The 20,953-nt window shown below is 42.0% G+C and overlaps 2 protein-coding genes and 1 non-coding gene across 25 annotated transcripts in view; 1 reads left to right on the top strand and 2 right to left on the bottom strand.

The window, feature by feature from the left end:
- Ddhd2 (DDHD domain containing 2) overlaps positions 1-8,628 on the bottom strand; it is a 29,593-nt gene extending 20,965 nt beyond the window's left edge. For 12 of the 24 annotated variants that reach the window (XR_015639560.1, XR_015639563.1, XR_015639569.1 and 9 more), the window contains 7 exon segments: positions 8,415-8,628; positions 7,210-7,435; positions 6,373-6,563; positions 5,136-5,225; positions 4,063-4,183; positions 3,266-3,355; positions 1,456-1,591 (listed from right to left, as the gene is read on the bottom strand). Coding sequence is in view for 11 of the 24 variants with exons in the window: in NM_001318416.2 (NP_001305345.1) it covers positions 1,456-1,591; positions 3,266-3,355; positions 4,063-4,183; positions 5,136-5,225; positions 6,373-6,563; positions 7,210-7,429 (848 nt within the window). In the remaining 13 variants the exon portion in view is untranslated. 24 annotated transcript variants of the gene reach the window in all.
- Positions 1-20,953, bottom strand: part of Erich1 (glutamate-rich 1) — a gene marked incomplete at its 5' end in the record, with an annotated part of 52,793,804 nt that overhangs the window by 9,285,084 nt on the left and 43,487,767 nt on the right.
- Positions 738-845, top strand: LOC120097664 (U6 spliceosomal RNA). The gene has a single exon (XR_015640587.1). It is a non-coding gene; the product is annotated as a U6 spliceosomal RNA (small nuclear RNA).

Raw genomic sequence — 20,953 nt, 5'->3', positions numbered from 1 at the left:
AGAGGGTGGCTCAGTAGTTAAGAGAACGGGGGATCAAGTCTGAGAGCCCACACGGTGGCTCACAATCATCCATAATCTAGTTGCAACAGATCTGATACCCTTTCTGGTCTTGGGCACCAGACATAAAAGAGGTGCACAGACAGATGGACAAGCAAACACTCATGAACAGAGAATAAAAGTAAAGCTAAAAGAAAGTTACAGAATGTAGTTCCCACAGTGGGTTAATGGTTGAGGCAATCTATTCATAACAGTAATTTTAACAATGGGATGAAAGCATTTTAGTTAAAAACTAATGCTCTCTTCATGGACTAGCTTTAGAAAACTGTAACTAGCTTCTAAAACTCTAATCAGCAACCAGTCGACACTGGTTTTTAAAGTCAAGCATTAAGAACATTATAAGGTCTGGCATGCTGGCACACCCACCTTTAATCCCAGCACTTGAGAGGCAGAAGCAGACAAATCTCTGCAAGTTCAATGCCAGCCGATACATCTACATCGACTTCAAGTTTAAGCCAGCCACACTACAGAGTGAGACTCTGTCTATCCAGAAATTCACTATGTAGTCCAAGTTGACCTTGAACTCAAAGAGATCCAACTGCCTCTGCCTCCTGAGTGCTGTAATTAAAGACATGTGTCACCATACCAGGGACAATTCTTTAATTTTAACCAGAGATATCTAAAGACAAAGGACAGACTGTAACTTAATATGTCTCCAAGAAATTATTACTAAATAGCGGTTGCTTCTGCAGCAGACACACTAAAATCAGAACAGCAGAGATAAGATGAGCATGCCCCTGTGCAAAGATGGCATGCAAAGTCAGGAAAATGCAGGGTTGGGGTTTTTTTTGTTTTGTTTTTTGTTTTACCACAAATTTGGTCTGAAATATGACAAGTATGCCTTTGTACATTGGCACGTAGGTGAGTACGCACAGGCAAAACACCCATATACATAACATAACTAAAAAGGTAAAAATGCCCTACACCTAAGCTGTACATGGTAGTGCAGCCCAGGGCTGTAATCTCAACACTGGGAAGCTAAGGCATGAGGATCAATATTTCAGAGTCAGCACTGGCTACACAGTAAGACCCTGCCACATGACAGAACTCAGAATAGTATAGCTGGATGATAAGTTATGAGTCAGTCAGGGAACAATCAAAGGCTTTGGGCCTTTGTTCATATATATGAAGTCTCAGAACCATTGTTTCGGGGAACAACGAGGCTAGGTGGAAAGGCTGCAGTTACAGCTGGCTCCGGGTAGGTACACACCTACGTGTTAAATAGGAATGCTTGGTCATTGACCCAAGCTGTCCATTTCTCTGACAGGTTTTAAATAAAATGTCCATCTTTAACTTTTTTATTTTAATATATAATCAGCTATTAAAAATGTACTTAAGTCTGATGATGAACAAAACTATTCTAATCATAGTTAACAATTTAAGGGTAAAGGTACTCACATATCTACTCCAGTAGAATGCAAAGGGCTGTGCCAGTTGACCGGAAGGAACTCTACCCTTCCAATCTGCTGGTTTTCTTGGGCTTTCTTAAAATGTGTTTGTAGCAGGTTCAAGGAAACACTTCGAAAATCATTAACTAGAAAAGAAAATCAACGTACGCATCAACAGCGAAGCAACTAATACTCAGACTCTGGGTAACTCAAGCAAACATGAGCAGCACCTGCTGTGCCGCCTTGGAACACAGGCTGACTGCAGACACAGTAAATAGCCTAAGGAAACTAAGACACTCAGTTAGGAGAAGTTTATCTAATATACAGCTTGGGTTTATCACACAAAACACTGTATAACAGAATGGTTTCTCTTTTTAAATCACATGACTCCACGTCAAGAGTCTTGTAGTCATGTTCTTTCCCGATCTCTGGCTGTTACTGCTTTCCTGTGTGTATGATTTTCCTATGTGTGTTTGATAGATGAGTTAGCTAGCTTGTCTATCAAAATGGCTCAATAAGTAATGGTACCTGAAGACCTGTGGACCCATGTAGTAGAAACAGAACTGACTTCTCCAAGTTGTCCTCTGACCTTCACAAATGTGCTATGTCACATATGTGCTCACATACAAATACAAAAATGTAATTCTTTAAAATTTAAAAGTTTTTTTTTTAAAAAGAAACAGTTTAAGAAAGAAAAAGACAGCAGGGAGTAGCAGTTTACACCTTCAGTGCCAGCACTCAGGAGGCAGAAGCAGGCAGAACTCTGAGCTGAGACTTGCTGGTCATCGTCAGGCAGTGTTACATAGTGAGAGCCTGTCTAAAAAGACAGACAGGCAGACAGACACTCCTGGAATGGAAATAGGCTAGTAAACTAATTGGGAAGACAGCTACTCAAAGTAAAAATTTCCTGGTTTTTAAAAGCACCCATTAGCCAATAATTTACATTTATTTCTAAAAAAATTATTTTTAGAGAGGTGTAGTGATACCTTTAATCCTAGCACTTGGGAGGCAGAGGCAATCAGATCTCTCTGAGTTCAAGACCAGTTTGGTCTACAGAGAGAGTTTCAGGACAGCCAGACAGAGATCCGAACCCTCTCTCAAAAACCCAAAACAAAACTAAGTTATTTTTACTTTACTCATAGTGTGTTCTGCCCGCATGTGTGTCTGTGCCACATGCATGCACTGCCTGCAGAGGCTCAAAGAGGGCGTCAGACCCCCTGGGACTGCCCTTGAGAGCTTGCAGCCAGCCATGTGGGTGCTGGAACCAAGCCTTGATCTTCTGAAGAGCAGCTAATGAGTGCTTTTAACTGCTGAGCCTTCTCTCCAGCCCCTAATACTTTAGATTTTTGGAAAACACACTAATCAACCTTCTTATCACATCAACCTCAACCTTGTAGAATATAATTCTAGTCAATTCAGAACCAAGTGGAAGGGAATTCCCGAGTGGGACAGACTTTGAAGGTACTGCATTCAGACTTAAGCTGAGGTTTGTCAAGGTTTGCTGTGCTGTGTATTACAGCACTGCTAAGTCTCTCTCATTCAACTCCCATCTTTACAGTTCTCTCTAAATGGCATTATAAAAAGGCTGGTTAAATCACAGGAGAGTTTCACCAGGCTTACAGGCTTATTATTCACTCACAGTAAATGAATACTGGTTAAGAGTATTAAGTCTCCGGAAATTACTAACCCTCAGGTCTACATCCTTAGCTCTACAAATCTTCTTATGTTCTTATGACAACAGACCAAAGACAATGTTTGATCCTGCTCACAGGAGATAATTCTCCTCAAATGAGCTATCTTACGTGGCTTCACAGACCTACCACATTGAACAATGCTTCGAAAACGGAGATCACAAGCTGGTCCAATCCCATGGACTACAAACACTAAGTGATCTATTTGTAAAGGTTCCCCTAGAAATAGAATTAAAATGAAAAAATTAGGAACAGATTATTAATATAACAAAATTAAAGTAAAAATGGATAGGTTAAAAGGTACAAAAGTCATATTTAACTACTTAATAAAACATTAATTTTACTTTCTAACTTTTTACTTTTTGGTGACACTCACATGCATGCACTGAGGGCACTCACTTATTACTCAGAAGTAGTTCAATTGGTAGAGTGCTTGCCTAGCATACAAAGCCCTAGGTTTTTGCTTATTTTGAGAGAAAATCTCACTATGTTGCATAGGCTTGCCTGGAGCTCACTCTGTAGACCAGGCTGGTCTCAAACTCACGGAGATTCACTAACCTCTGGTGAACCTGCGATTCATACACACTACCATGTCCAGGGAAGCTTAGATTTGATCCCAGTATCACATAAAAGAATCAAAGTAGGGCTCACCTCTGCTATCGGCACACAGGAATGGTTGCAGGAGTATCAAAACTTTAAGGTTATCCTTAACTATAAATTGAGTTTAAGACCAGTCCTAACCTACCTGAGACCCTTTGTCAAAAAACAAGAACAAATGAAGTGATATTAGTCTTAATTTAGAATGAACCCACATAATTAAAGAACATTTTTAATCCTCCAAAGTAATACCAATCCAAAGAAAAACGCCACAATTTAAAGAATAAACCAATGTCGGAACAGAAGGAAAAATAAAGGATTAACATTACCACAGTGAATATCAACAGGGATGCTCTCAACGCCTCTTTTTACTGATCTTGGCCGACCTTGCTCAGTGGATGTTGAACCCCATTCATCAGACCCTGTGATTGGCTGGTAATGCACCATGAGCTTAAACAGAAAAGATCAGAGCAACAGTCTACATTAACTTGTGAGTTAATGCATTTTGAATGACAGAAACACGTTTTCACATAACCAAACCTCAACTGGAGCTCTGACATGCTAGTCCTGTAGCCTAAGGTAAGAAGCCTGACATTAAAACACATTAAACTAACAGAGCGGATGGGCCAGCTCTGGGGGTGCATGTTTTTAAACCGCGCACATGGGAGGCAAAGGCAAGAACTTCTGTGAGTTTGATTCAGCTAGGTTTACACAGCTAGTATGATCTACAGTGAATTCAAAGTCAACCAAGGCCACACAGTGAGACTCTCTTAAAAAATAAACTATACACGACAGACAGACATGCCTACATAATGTAGAGATCATTTTCCCTGAGAAAATTCATAGGGCCAGGAGGCAGCTCAGAATGTGAAGCACTCATTGCCATCAAAATACAGGACATTAGCTAAAGTCCCCAGAGCCCATGGAACAGTGGACACAAGAGCACATGAATCCATGAATCTTCACTCCAGCACTCTGATGCTGAAAGATGGGAGGCAGAGCACAGGATTCTGGGAGGTGGACAGAAGAAGCTTTAAGCTGGGTAGCCTGCTATATGCACCAGAGAACAATGAAGAACTCTGTCTCAGGCTAGAACAGGACTGACATTCAAAGCACGCTGCTCTATATGTATGTCCACATTCACACATACACTGTACCCAAATCATACACACACGTTATATACACACATACATCATATACATATATAGATGATTCTTACATACAAGCTGAATGGAGTAAATAATGACTATAAGCATTAATAACTTTATAACGGTGAGTCCAATATAAACTATGCCAAAGGTTATTCTAGGTGGCATCCATAGAACAAAAGAGCCATTGGTTTTCTTTAGTAATACATTGACCTTTGATCTAAATCTCAGTGACGAACTTTGCTTCACGTTACCTTTGGGTTGTGTAATACAATAATTTCTCTGTTTGGAGACTCTAGTTTTTTTTTCCATTCATCCAGAGTTACCGCAAGCATATATGTATCCTTAAAAGAAAATATATTTTATATTAGACTTTCTAAAACTTTTTAAAATCTAAACGTATTAATGAATTCTAATAAGAAAATCATTCTCCAACTTAACAAATTCATTTTAAAATTCTAGGTAGCACAGGGCTGGAGAATGTGTCCAGGGCCTTGCATATATCAGACAAGCACTTTGCCATGGAACTGTATTTCTAGCTCATTAACATCTTTTACCATGACCAGCAGCCACAGTGGTGGCCTCTCCTGTGATCCCCGCACTTAGAAAACTAAAACAGGAAGGTTACTTTGAATTTCAGGCCAACCTGGGCCACAAAGTGAGTTCCCAGCCAGCCAGAGAAACACAGCAAGATCCTATCTCAAAAAATGTAAAGTGCTTGCCTAGCATGCAGAAAGGCCCACATTTTATCCCCAGCAAAGTATGAACCCAGGTGTAGTGATGGGTCCCAGCCATCAAGGGGTCGGAGGCAGGAGTATCAGAAGCTGAAATCATCTTCAGCTACCTGTTAACTCTGAGGCTAGTCTGGGGTATGTGAGACTTTGGCTCAAGAAAAAAAAATGAAACATACTAAACAAACAAACACACAATAAATAAACCAGATTAAAAACAAAAATACTATTTGGATTCTATCATTATTCAATAACATCAATATCGATAATTTCAAGTTCAAGAAAACCCATATACTCCTCAGAGTAAAAGTAAGACAAACTGGGGCTGGAGAGAGGCTTGGTGGTTAAGAGCACTGGCTGCTCTTGTAGAGGACCTGGGTTCAATTCCTAGCACCCACAAGGCAGCAAACAAGTATTTATAGCTCCAGTTCCAGAGACTCCAATGTCCAATGTAGCCTTAAACTCAAGAGCTCCATCTGTCTCTGTTTCCCGAGTGCTGGGATTAAAAGTGCATACCACCACTGCCCAGCTACATTAAGATTTAAAAGGCACAATATAGTTTCTATAAAACTTGAAATATGAAATTACAACTTTAATCTGAAACTAACCTGCAGAGATAAATTACATAAAGTGTGACATAAAAGCAGGTGATCTTTTCCTGGAAGTTTCACATGATCTGTTAGAAGAATTCAAGACAATACTAGACGATAGGACAGAAAGAATGAGGAAGGCTGTAGGTAAACCGGAAGCAGAGGAATACCTCCAAAACTTGGCTGAAGCTCTCGGAGTAGGGGACGTACTTATTGTCTTTGTCTCCCTTGTAAAACCACGTGCACCGTCTCACTTCTGATGGTAGTTCATCCCAGTACACGGCATACCGCATCCTCTCCCCGAGATGGACATCATATCTGCCCCCATCAGTGGGGACAACTCTCTCATTACAATCCTTTCCTATCACGAATCACAAAAGAGAAAAGAAGTACACGATGTCACAACGACTATCCCAAAACACAATTGTAAGTCCCAGTACAAACAATCACCTACGCATAAACAGGTTCTATCCGGCAACTCCGCAAATGGAGTCTGGACCCTATCTTTTTCTTTTCTTCTTCAGCTTCTTCATGAGCAATTTTTAGTATTTCAAACCAATTATATTTTAATGAAAAAAAAAAAAAAGAAATACTACCTGAACTTTTCTCCTTTTCTAAGACAATAATGCCTCTCGCACACTCACACACTCATACAGACACACAAACACACACAGAGGTTTTCTCGAGTTTTTACTTGAGGAATGGAAAGGCAAATTAATGACAATTATGATGCTATATCATCACTAACCCTTTGTTACACAGGAACAAAGGTGACATGTTAGTTCAATCTGCAGTGTGACACCTTACTCTCTACACAAACTTTCTGACTAAAAAGTAAAACACAAGCTTGAATACAAAAACTGTATTGGATAATTATGCAGAAACAACACAGTTTTAAAAAGATGAAAATGGGATAATTCTAAAATTTAATTTTAATAGCAATCACAGTCGGGGCTATTACTTGTTAGTTTATTAGAATCTGTTAAGAGTTACCAGTTTCTTCCTACCAGAGCCATGTGCTTCTTCCAGCTGCTGTGAATCTTCAGAGTTGAAAGGAATCCAGAGTTCCTTAGAGTCTATTACCTTACAATAAAACCAATGTGGAGAAACGGGTTCGTAGGAACTGCCAACATCCATGTCTAGCAGCTCGAAGGAACTACTGGAGTTTGGGGAGGGGGATGGATCTGACTGTGACAGCTGCTCCTGGTACGATTCCCCTGATGACATTTCGCTCTAGAAGACAAAATAAAAAACTATCAGGAGAATCATCTTGCCTCTATTGACACTAAATATTCACACACTCAAAAATCGTTTTTGGAAGCTGTTCTTGAAGCAACAAATTTTATATATATATAAATTATTTGGTGAGGGAAACAAAATGTTCCGCTCCACCATTCGGCACTGAGCTCCCAATTCTCCAAAGAAAACTAAAAATGTTTAATCACACAACAAGCTCTTTAACAAACACAGAAATTTCAAGAAACTGATTGAAACAGGATATTTTACCACAATTTTCAACCTAAACGTAGCACCAAAGGCTGAAAATTTCCTACTTCCAGGTGTGCCATTTAGTGTGTCATACATACAGTGAAACAGGTAGGTTTAAGGCCCCCGGGCTGTATTATGCATTTCTATTGCATGCACATTTACATAACTATTGGAATCTTAATATACAGAAAATAGAACTAGTCGCTCAAGAACCATTTTGGCTGGCACTGCCAGTGTGCTTCAATACGGGCTGTGGTACATTTAACGCCCAAACAGAAACTTTGCCTGCAGCCATAGCTGCGCACCGACCCACGAAGACAGAGAGCCTGAGTTTCGGGTGAAAAGTAGCAAGTGACCTCAATCGCCCCCGGGGAGAAGGATGACAGGCGAGTTCCCACCTATCCAACATTAAGGCACCCGGCGGACTAGCGCTGCACACGCAGAAGTAGAACCCAAAGCCCAGGGTGGGAGACAGACGAGCGGCGTCCTGTACCAGGCACGGTCCGACCGCACAGCTCAGGAACAAACGCTCCCAGGCCTCCCCGTTATCCTCCGGAGACCTCGGCCTGCCCTCCTCACCCGACCGGCTCCGAGTTTGGGATCTAGTCTCCCCCTGCCCCGGCCGAGAGCAGCCGAGCCGCTCACGGATGCCCTGAGGTACGGTGCACACTGGAGCCCTCCCCCACCCCGACCTGGTTCGCCCGGCCCGGGCCCCTGCGCGGACCTGGCTTCGCTTGTCCGCGCCGCTCGCGCTCTCAGCCCTTGCGGAGGGAGCCGAGACACATCCCTGCTGCAGCCTACCTCCCAAGCCGGGCGGGGCGGGCAGACGGGCGGAGCCTGTGGCCGCGCCCCAATCCCGCACCACGGGCTCCTCAGCGATCCAGCCGCGAGCAGTGAGCCCTGCGGAGTCCGCTCACCCGGTTCAGGGCCTGAGGCACAGGAGGACCTGCCGAAGTGTCGCGAGATGTGCGGGGGACTCGCGCGAGATGTAGCTCCTCCTGCGGGCAGGCGTCGGCCGCCGGGCACGCGCCGGGCACGCGCTGGTGGCGTGGGGAGCACGCGCGTGGCCGTCGTGGGGCTGAGGCTCTGAGGGAGGAGCTGAGAAGACGACGTGTCGGGACCCACCAGAAATCGGTGCTTCCTCGAGGGGAGTCGGACGTCTTGACCCCTGGTGGGTCCTGTCAACACCCGGTGGGCAGGGCTAGGGTGACTGAAGGGTCTGTCTGACAGGATCTGTCAAGAGAGAGGGGTTTGGTGTTTGTCTTTATCCTAAATGATGTAAGGTGATGGCGGTGGCTAGTCAACCCAAGCCCAGCACTCTGGGGACTGGCAGGGCTGGAGATGCAGATTGTGGATTGTTGCTGAAGCGCCCGACTAGCAGGTGCCGCAGGAAGGAAAGACAAGATGCTTTACTGGTTTCTAACTTGATTACAAGGCAAGGGTTCGAGATTTTTTTTCAGAAACTGAGAAGGAACTGAGCGTGAACATTTTTTACCCATATGGTTTAAACATCCACACGTTTATGTAACACCCTTTCTTTGTGTGGTGTTTTTTGCTTTGCGATGACCTTGCTGTGCAGCCCCATATTGGTCTCCAACCTTTAATTATTACATTTGTGTGTGTGTGTGTGTGTGTGTGTGTGTGTGTGTGTGTGTGTGTGTGTGTGATGTATGTACTGCTATGTGTGTGGAAATCAGAGGACAACTTGCAGGTGTCAGTTTTCCTTTCACTGTAGGGTTCCAAGGGATTGTACATGCTGTGACTCTAGGCCACACCACAAGCCCCCATTTTGGGGAAAGGGAGCTGGGTGTCCTTAACAGTGGTATTTTTAAAATTTTAGATTTATTTTACTTCATGTGTATGAGTGTTTTGCACTCATATGTGTGTATCATGTATGTGCCTGGTGCCTGTGGAGGTCAGGAGGCTGTCTGATCCCCTGAACTGGAGTTACAGGTGATAGTAACTTTGTTTCTGGGAGCCAAACCCTGGTCCTATGCAAGAGCAAAAAAAAAAAAAAAAAAAAAAAAAAAAAAAAAAAAAAATGCTCTGTCAAGACAGCTCTTCAGGCCCTAGATCTTATTTTTCATTAGCAGCGCCAGAGATCAATTTCAGAGCCTTGGGTATACCAGGCAAGAGGCTGTACACATAGCCACCAAAATGCTTCTCAAGTTGTAATTCGGAATCTGAAAACATGATTTTTTTTCCATATCCCAGTAAAATATGTCATTAAAATATATCACTCTATCCTGGACTTGCGAGTTTTGTTATTGCTCTAATTTTAAAATAGCTTGTCATTTTCTTTTGAGATAGGATCTCAGATATCCCAGGCTGGCTTCAGACCAACTGTAAAGCTAAAGATGACCATGACCTTGAACTTGTGATCCTATGATTTTGTGAGAATAGTTCTGCTTTTGTTACTCTTGGAAGCACCTCCAAAATCTTCATCATCCAGGGATGAACTCCTTTGTGAACTCTAGTCACTCCATGTGCCTACTCTGAACTTCAAACACAGAAGTAGTTAGCACAGTGTCTACCATGAAGAAGTTCAGAGTCCTTCCAAGAGAGATAACAAGTAAACAGATGGCTTTATCTTAGTGCACGCTATAAAAGAGTCAGGCACTACATACATTGGTAGTAATCAAATATGCAGGTATATATCACAAGTCCTCTTTCAGGGCGGCTTTGGCAGGACCCAAGAATCTGTTTTAGCATCTGCATTTTAAATAAGTGCTCTGTGTGATTTAGATGCAAATAGCTGGGATCTGTACTTTGAGAAACACACTGCCTCAAATAGAATAGATTTTAGGTTCCCCAAAGGCCTAAGAAGTAGCTAGTTGTAGACAAATATTATGATAGCTCCATAAGTAAAAGTTCGCTTAATTTTCTAGCTATTTGTGTTTAAATCTTTTTGTTAAATATTTTACTATTTTTTACTATTCCATTATTTTTAGTTATATGTATGTGTGTATATCTAGGTGCCCACAAAGGCCAGAGAGCTAGAGGCACAGGTGGTTGTGAACTCCCTGGTGGGGGTTACCCAGTCCTTTTCCTGAGCAAGTATTCTTAAACACTGAGCAATCGTGTGTGTGTGTGTGTGTGTGTGTGTGTGTGTGTGTGTGTGTGTGTGTGTGTAACTATGAAACAAGCTTCTACTTTTTCCCTTTCAATATTTTAGCACAGAAATCTGGTAAATATTTTGGGTCCCATGGCCACAGGTCTCTGTCGCAGCTAATCCACTGGCCTGCTAGCAGCACGAAAGCAGCAGAGACATTAGGCAAACTAACAGAGATGGGGAATTAAATTTGATCTCAGGTAGTTGCTGATCCATGATCTGGAACAAAAGGGAAGAATAGTAGCTAGAAGGTGCCTAAAGAGATTTATATGCAATGTTAGAACTGACGGATAGCAAGTATAAGTCCCATCTCTTTCTGGAATAAGCTCTACATCGTTTAATTCAGTATTTTAAATGTTTATTTATTTATTGTGTGGAGATATTCAGGATGCAGTGCATGTGTAGAGCTCAGAGGACAACTTGTGGGATTCTCTTTCCCCTGTTTGAATGAGGACAGCCACACAGGCTCACATCCTTGAGTATGTATCCTTTTTCCCAGTGGGTGAAATTGTTTGGGAAGAATTAGGTGGTGTGGCCTTTTTGGAAGAACTGTGCCATTGGAGGCAGGCTTTGAGGTTTCAAGAGCTCACTCCTAGTTATCTCTCTACCTTTGCCTGTAGCTTAAGATGTGAGCTCTCAGTGCTCCAGCACCATGCCTGTTCACCTGCTGCCATACCTTGACATGAAGGTCATGGACTCTAACCCTCTATAAACTGAAAGCCACAAATGAATTTTCTTCTGCGAGTTGCCTTGGTCATGGTATCTTATCACAGCAACAGAAAAGTAGCCAGGACACACCTTTATGTGGATTCTGAGGATTAACCCAGGTTATCAGGCTTAGCAGCAAGCCCTTCTACCTGCTGAGCCATCTCATTGGCCCTCAATCCATTTTTGACTTAGGGAATTTTTCAACTTATAATTGATCTATAAAGTAAGTCATGTACACTTACTAAATGAAGAAAAACATTTTAAAAGACTTCCTTTACAGGGTAGAAATCTGACAGATACTATTCTGGCCAGTAATTAAGGTGTCAACATGTACAATGTCATGTTGGTAGTATGTATGTGTATATATGCATATATATATAACATGCATAGTATATGTATGAATATACAATATATGTATATACTGTATTGAATATATACATGTACATATACATATCTATATCTCATATATACACGTATATTATATATATATACATATATATTACCTTGACAGACTGACGAGAGGGTCTACCCACCTCTGTGCTTTCTCTTCTTCAAACTCATAGCTCCAGTCTAATTTCATATCTGAAGGCCAATCTACAAAATAGTTCAGGCAGTAGTTCCCAGACTGTCATAAACAAGTGAAGCCAGGGACGTAGCACAGCCAAGACACCCCTAAGGAAACATGACTCTTAAAAGGAAAAAGAAGATTATCAGGTAAATACCAAGGATGGCTATTATAAATGTCCCATAAAGGTGTTAATATAATAGAATTGAGTTATATATTGGAACTCTATGTTATCACAGATTTTCTAAAGATGGAAAGTATTCTTAAGGTGTATTAATAACAGTTAGAAAATGGACAAAATAAGGCCACAGTGGGTGGTACATGGCTTCAATCCTAGCACTCAGGGTGCTAGCCTGGTCTACAGTGACTTCCAAGCCAGTTGAGCAGTGTCTGTTACCTGTTGCTACCAGGAGAAACCAGGTAAAGGTTACATGGAATCTCTATGTCATTGAAAAGGCTTTAATTTTTAAATAAGAACGTGTGTGGGGGTGGGGGTGGCGCTGGGGAGGCTATACACAAGTGTAGCATCCTTAGTGTTGCATCCTATGGACCTAGAGTTACAGGAAGTTGTGAGCTGCCTGATATGAGTTCTAAGAACCAAACTCAGGCCCCTCTGCAGGAACAGTATGCACTCTTTTTTTTTTTTTTTTTTTTAATTAACTTGAGTATTTCTTATATACATTTCAAGTGTTATTCCCTTTCCCGGTTTCCGGGCAAACATCCCCTTCCCCCTCCCCCTTCCTTATGGGTGTTCCCCTCCCAACCCTCCCCCCATTGCCGCCCTCCCCCCAACAGTCTAGTTCACTGGGGGTTCAGTCTTAGCAGGACCCAGGGCTTCCCCTTCCACTGGTGCTCTTACTAGGATATTCATTGCTACCTATGAGGTCAGAGTCCAGGGTCAGTCCATGTCTTTAGGTAGTGGCTTAGTCCCTGGAAGCTCTGGTTGCTTGGCATTGTTGTACATATGGGGTCTCGAGCCCCTTCAAGCTCTTCCAGTTCTTTCTCTGATTCCTTCAACGGGGGTCCTATTCTCAGTTCAGTGGTTTGCTGCTGGCATTCACCACTGTATATGCTGTATTCTGGCTGTGAACAGTATGCACTCTTAACCACAGAGCTGTCACTCCAGCCCCTGTATCATGTAGTTTAGTTTTTAGTTACCTGTATATGTGTGTGATATGCACATGTGAGAGTAGGTGCCCTTGGTGCACTGGATGTTCTAGAACTGGAGTTACAGGGTTGGGACCAGCCTGACATGGGTTCTGGGAATTGAACGCAGATCCTACAGGGGAACAACTTGCAATTAACTGCTGAGCTATCTGTATCATTTATTAAAACTGCATGTGGAGCCAGACTGTTCAGACAAAAGTCCACAAGGCCTCAGCCCATGAAGAACTACAGGTAAATGAGGAGAGCCAGGAATGGGAGAGGTAGTCCTCACCAAAGAACACACCAACTGTTTGTCCAGTGCCAGTCAGTCAGTCCTAAAAGCATTCATACAAGTAACATTATATGGACTCAATACATTATAGTGAAGAAATACACACACACACACACACACACACACACACACACACACACACACACACGCAATAACAATTGCTGAAAAAGAGAGGCTACTACTATGAGTTTGAAAGAGAAAAGGGAAGTACATATTGGGGGGGTTTGGAGGAAGAGGGAAAAGAGAAATATTGTAATTAAATTACAATCTCAAGAATAAAAGCAGGAGCTGGAGAGATGACTCAGCAGTTAAGAGTACCGGTTCCAAAGGACCCGGGTTCGATTCCAGCACCTTACAGGTGCTTACAACTGTCTGTAATTCCAAGATCTGCCACCATCACACAGGCATACATGCAGGCAAAATAAAAATAATTTTAAAAAAGCACAATTTAAAAAACCCTGCATGTGAGTCTATAGTTATCTCAAAATAAGAAAACTAAAAAATGTATGGGAGCAGGTGGGGATGGCTCAGGGGGTAAAGCCTGATGTCTTCAGTTTGATCCCTAGGGCCAACAATGTGGAAGGGTCTATGTAGCTTTGGGTGTTCTGGAAGCACTTTGTAGACCAGGCTAGTCTTGAACTCATAGATCCACTTGGCTCTGCCTCTCTTACTAAACCTGGAACTTACTGATTTGGCTGGACTAGCTAGGTAGTTGAGTCCCAGGCATCCTCCTGTCTTTGCCTCCCTGGCACACACTGCCAGGTTACAAAGGCACTAGACGTTAGAACATAGGCCGTATACTTGCATATAAACCTTACCAGCTGAACCATCTCCCTAGGCCCAAGAATTTTCTAGAAGTAATTTGGGGTTTTCATTGTAATAGAATTATACTGGAAACTCCACAACCAGCCAGGCACGACACGATGGTGTAGACTTGCAATCCCGGGTGTTCTATAGGAGCCTGAGGCAGGAGGGTTAAGTATCCTAGCAAGACTTGTCTTTGAACAAAACCAAAATGGACTTTCTGTACTGCCCAGTACACAGTAGGCTTGATTTAAGTTATAATTTAAATGAAAACCTCTGCACGATGTCTGGAGCCCTTGATATCCTGCAAGAGGAGGAGGACATCCTCAAATTCCTTTCCACTGGAACCCACTTAAAGTGGCCCCAACTTTGACTTCCAGAAGAAACAGTACATCTAAAAAAGGAGAAATGACCACATTATAAATTTGAAGAGGACCTGTGCGCTCAGTTCGAACACACTGATAATAAACTCAGAGCCACCAATGTGTTGGTGTCACATTTAAGAGCGAGCCCAGATTTGCATTCTCTGCCCTTTCTGTGTCTTCTCCCTGCTCCTGTTTATCAATCTCAATTTGTGCTCCCTCCGCCTGAATATTATCTGTGGTTTTGACTTCTCCTGTCCTGTGTCCAACAATGGGCTTTGTCCTCTGTCATTGAACAGCACAGAAAAAGCAAAGCAGAGTTACAAGGGATGACGTCACTGACTCCCAACTGACCTCAACTAACCCAGATAATAGAAAATCAATATCTCAATGCTATTTCCAGCCTCTCTGCTGTCTCCAGCAAATGATGATCCTAACACATACAGACACACACACATTACTGTAGGCCAGGGGCATGGAAGGGAACAGATTTACAGCTATGCATTTGCTTAGGTTGTAAAAGCTTACTATACGGGAAACCCAAGGCAAATAGGTTGTCACATAATTCTCTTAAAGGCACATAAACAAATAGGCTGAGCACACAGTAGAACAGCAGTCTTAAGTAAACGCAAGGTGTATTAACTCTGGCTGTGAGGTTCAGCCAAAGTTCTAGTCTCTTAGGAAACAAGAAATGATGCAGCACTGCAGACCTGGGAAAGCTGCTGCTGACAGCTCGGGCCGTTGTTGCTATTGAAAACCCTGCTGACGTCAGCACCATCGAACACGGACACTGGCCGGGGCCTGTGCTCAAGTTTGCTGCTCCAATTACTGGTGCTTCATTCCCAGCACTTTCAGTGGTCAGATCCAGACAGCACTTTGAGAGCCATGTCCTCTGGTTAGTAACTGATCGCACAGCTGACCACTAGCCTATCACAGATGACTACCATTGCACTCTGTAGAACAGATTTCTCTTCTGTGACATGTGGAGTCTGCTATCTTATACAAACAAGCTCACACAGTGGGTCTGATGCAGTGGGTGCTGGCTCTCCCAGAAACACCCTGGGAACAGTCTGCAGACATCCTGGAAATATTGAAAGGTGTACATGTTGGCATTAGTGAGGTGGCTGAGGACCTGAGTTCAATCCTTGGAACATTCATTGTGGAAGGAGAAAACCCCTCCCTTCCCCACAACATGAAGAATTACAAAAACAATCTAAGAACAGACCTTAAGAAATACCTGTATTGATAAAAATGTAAATTTTAAAAGGTAATTTTGGAGGAAGTCTAATTCAGAAAAAAGAAATAGCTTCAGATATGTACAGTATTATAACTACACAAAGAGTCTCAAGGGAAAAAGATTAGACATTAATAGTTGTGCAAGCTGGACACAGTGGCACACGTCTTTAATTCCAGCACCCAGAAGGCAGAGGCAGACATCTCTGTAAGCTGTAGGCCAGCCTGGTCTACGCAAAGTTCCAGGACAGCAAGGCTGCCTACCTTGTCTCATTAAAAAAAAGGGAGATAAGGTAGGGTAGTAATTCTGTTAAAGGTAGGCCTAGGTAAGGGGGAACTTAACAAGCCAAATAAAAATCAGGAAATTATCATATAAATACTTGATTTCTAAGATGGATATGTCCCCACAAAATGAATAAAGATAGACCCACACCAAAGCTACAATGCTAAATTCCATGACAGAATTTTTAGAAACCTTACAAGCTAACCTGGCAATGGTTGTGCACATCTTTAATCCTAGCATTCAGTAGGCAGAAGCAGGTGGATCTCTCTTAGTTCAAGGCCAGCCTTTCTACACAGAGAAACCCTGTCTCAAAAGAATACAGTACAAACAAAACTCAAAAACAAAACCACATAAACAAACAAACAGAAAACCCAGGAATAGCCACATGAACCTGCAACCCCAGCACTTAAGAGCTAGAGATGGGAAAATCACAAGTTCAAGGCTATCACTGACCACATACTGAGTATGAAGTCAGCCTAGGCGGCATATGAAGCTGCCCTCTCTCCCTAAAGGGTCTGACATAGATGACCACAGTCGTACACATTTCTCAGAAACAATTCTAGAAATAAACTCTGGAAACTGAAACAACAAAACAACCTACAATTTTTTAAAACCTTTTTATTTTACGTACATGAATATACTGTAGCTGTCTTCAGACACACCAGAAGGCTTTGGATCCCATTACAGATGGTTGTGAGCCACCATGTGGTTGCTGGGAATTGAACTCAGGACCTCTGGAAGAACAGTTAATGCTCTTAACCACTGAGCCATCTTTCCAGCCCCCAATCTCCAATTCTTAAAATAACCATCTCTTAGTATTTATACCCACCTAATAAACTAATTGTCCAATGTGTGGTAAAACGGACACTTTAAGTTACACAAAATCTGCTCTTCCAAGGACGTTCGTGATGGAGGTGCCTTTATAATACCAGGCTTACGGAGCCAGTGGCAGGGAAAATAGGTGAGACTCTCAAAAAACTGCGAAAAGACCAGACAGTGAGTGGCCTTGCCCTGTGTGGGAATGTTGAAGGCACTAAAAGGCCCCTGGAGTCTTAGCAGCAGTGCTGAGAACCCCAGCCCATTTGAAAGCAGCTCTCCTATTTTGTAGCTGACTTTCCTGTTTCACTGCTGACAGTCAACTGGAAGGAATAAAATTAACATTACTGATTTAAAAAAAAAGTTACACAAGATCTAAAAATCAAACACTTTATATGAAGCTACTAAAAATACATCTCTTGAAATAGGTTAAGAAAAGAAAAACAAAAAAAAAAAAAAATGGACACAAAACAAAAAACTACTACCACCACCAAAACCACACATGTGTCTTTGTTAGGGTTTTACTGCTGTGAATAGACACCATGACCAAGGCAACTCTTACAAAGGACAACATTTAATTGGGGCTGGCTTACAGGTTCAGAGGTTCAGTTTATCATCATCAAGGTGGGAGCATGGCAGCATCTAGGAGGAGGGTCTTAAGCCCATACCCACAGTGACACACCTACTCCAACAAGGTCACACCTCTTAATAGTGCCACTCCCTGGGCCAAGCATATTCAAACCATCACAACATGCAATAGAGGAAGACACGAGGCAAAGGGAATTCTCCATCTATTCCCTTGTGGAAAGAAAGGCTCCAGCAAACTTCCCCAGGAATCTGAAACAAAATGAAACAATGTGCAGATCTTGAGAAAATACTCAGAGTCCAAATAGATCATTAAGGACACAGGCATTCAAGTAAGACAAAAGATTCATTCCTGGGAAAACAAGTCGTTCAAGAAATCCCACTCACTACAGGACTGAGCCCTGGTTAGTAATGACAAAGAAATGTATTCAGAAGTGTGGAGGGACAGACTGAGCCAGATGGTGGAAGTGGCAGAAAAAGAAACACCTATCATCCTGTAGGAAGCGTGGGACGGTACAGTAATCCCCAATTCCTGCAGGATGAGGTAAGAAGAGCACATTCCAAAGCTACCCTGCCTGGGCTACAGAGCTAGCTCAGAGCCAATCTGCACATGTGACTGTCTCACAAAACAACAGAGCTCTAAGATCAAGAGAAAAAATACAATTGTGTTATTTAGTCAGGGATACATTTCCCAAGTATATTTTACATTGGAAAGTGATGGCTGGAGAGTAAGCTAACAGTTAAGAGCACTGACTGCTCTTGCAGGGGTCCTGGGGTTCAATTCCCAGCACTCACATGGCAGTCACTCTTAACTGTGACTCCAGTTCCAGAGGATCCAATGCCCTCTTCAGGTCTTCAAGGGCAGCAGGCATATACATTGAACACTCATTCACACAGCAAAACACTCAAAACACCTAAAATAGTAACCCTAACAAAATTTTGTTTTTCAAAACAAGGGTTTCTCTGTGCCTAAAACATTTTATAGACCCGGCTAACCTTGAACTCAGAGATCTGCCTGCCTTTGCCTCCCCAGTGCTGGGTTTAAAGGTACAAGCACTGCCCAGCTATGAATCTAACAAACCTTTTAAGAGGTTGCCTTCGGAGGGGAAGAAAACGGGGGGGGTGGGGGTGGGGGTGGACCAGTAGATTGCTGTTTTTCATAATTTGACTCATTAAACTCAGAACATAAATATTTTTATATACTTATTTTTGAGGGTGGTGGTGGTGGTGGCGGGGACATGCACACGGAAAACCATTCAGGTCTCTCCTTTCCCTCTATGGGTCCTGGGGATTCAACTCAGGTCTTCAGATCTGAGGTTAAGTACCTTTACCCACTGAGAGACTTCACCTGCCCTAAACTTACAACTTTAAAAAATGATTAAAAAAGAAAATCAAGGGGTTGGGGATTTAGCTCAGTGGTAGAGCGCTTGTCTAGCAAGCGCAAGGCCCTGGATTCGGTCCTCAGCTCCAGAAAAAAAAAAAGGAAAGAAAAGAAACTATTTACCCTCTCAAGACTTTTCTTACAAGACAATTTAGTCTATACCTTCCAATGGGGGGAAAAAAAACCAAAAAACAAAACTTGTTAAAGGTTACTGTTTATACCAACTAACTAAAGCACTATTTATTTCTTTTATTGTTGATTATTTTTGGTTTTACAAACCTCTTTTTTTAAAAGCCTGTAAAAGCAGCACACAGCAGTAGGTGGAGAAGAACCCACCAGGCTCCAGAAGCGTCATTAGGTAGGGCTGGTCTGTTTAGTGTTATCCTTGGTATTTTACCTGAACACAGGTGCTAGAGAGAAAACAGCGGTTTATCATGCCAGGTGTAGGTAACTTTATTCAAGATTTTGACAAAAATGACCCCCAAAGTAATATAAATTTAGACACCTTAAAAAAGTCTAGATGTGAATTTCAAAAGAAAATTGTTTCAGTTTCAAATCAAGTTCAAGTCAAAAGTCTAACAAAATTTACAAATCATAAATACTAGTTTCCTCCTTAAATTGATTACATTTTCAAAGACAGGTCACAAATGTTGCTTTTTTTTTCTTTGATACTGGCCACTGGAATCAATTAACATAATTTATATCTTTAAGTTCTGAGTTTATACCTATCCTGAATATCTTGTTATAATTAAAAATATAAATCCATAAACCACAGTCCCTTCAAGAATTTCAATTATTAAATATAGAAGAAATGAGAATAGAAAATCACCATTTAAACACCACAGTAGTAAATGCCACAAGCAAGATCGGCCAGGAGATAGTCAAAGGCAAACTAAGCAGAAACAGGATGTTTGCATAGTCTCAAAGTGTCTCTAGCAAATACTTAGTAATTACAAAGGGAAGCAGGGGAAAAGCTTACAGCAGAGGATCCTAGCAGACACCACTTTAGAAGAGTGCTCGATGTGAACCACTCCAGAAACACATGACAACACCCGCTATCCTCATGGTATAATGGCACAGAGCGAGAGGCTACTGAGACAGACAACCAAATGCAAAATAGGCTCTGAACGGTTAAAAGGATGCTACTGAAAAGATAAAGCATCTACTGCTAGCTGGCCACTTCGGCTACTATTATAGCACTATTAACTCTTAATTTTGACAAATGTTTTCATCAGAGATGATGTCAAACAAAGGGAAGGTGAACGAAGGATACGCAGGAATGCTATTTTTACAACTCCTCTGTAAGCTTAAAATCATGTTAGTAGTTCAAAAAATAACTTAAGGTATATACACATATATGTACATTTGTGCATAACCTGTACCTATACACAAATGAATTAATTGGCATCTTGGGCAGCGTAAGTTAAGCAGACATGTTTTCTTCTGAATCTATCACTGTCTCAGTGGCAACACAGCTTTAAGGTTTCTCCTCTTAAACTTTTAAGTATAGCTGTCAAACTTTTATAGAGAACTGTTTGAGGGGTAGTTAGATCTCACTCCTGGCTAGTCTAGCACTATGAAGACCAAGATGGTCTCAAATTCAGAGATCTATCTACCTGCCTCTGCCTCTGCCTCTGAATGCTGGAGTGACAGGTGTGTGCGACTAATCCAGCTTAAAAAACCTTTTAAAAACATTTATATATTCTTTTATGTATATATCCTATATAAGAGAATCAGGGCTACAGCTATACCTCAGTACAGTGCTTGCCTAGCACCACATTTGTAACACAAAGTGAGGCGGGAGGACCAGAACTTCTAGGGTGTCTTAGGCTGCATGCAAAAGTTTAAGGCCAACCTGGCATGAAATTCTGTCTCAGAAATGAAATTCATAAATACAAAACACACACCCCATAGACAGATGATTGATTAGATAGATGGTTGGTAAGATAGGTAGATAGATTGGTAGAGATAGAAAG

Source organism: Rattus norvegicus, chromosome 16 (assembly GCF_021556685.1).
Source record: "Rattus norvegicus strain SHRSP/BbbUtx chromosome 16, alternate assembly SHRSP_T2T, whole genome shotgun sequence".
In the NCBI taxonomy this organism is placed as follows: domain Eukaryota; kingdom Metazoa; phylum Chordata; class Mammalia; order Rodentia; family Muridae; genus Rattus; species Rattus norvegicus.
Note: the sequence above shows the minus strand (reverse complement) of the source record. Positions and strands in the feature narration are given on the sequence as shown.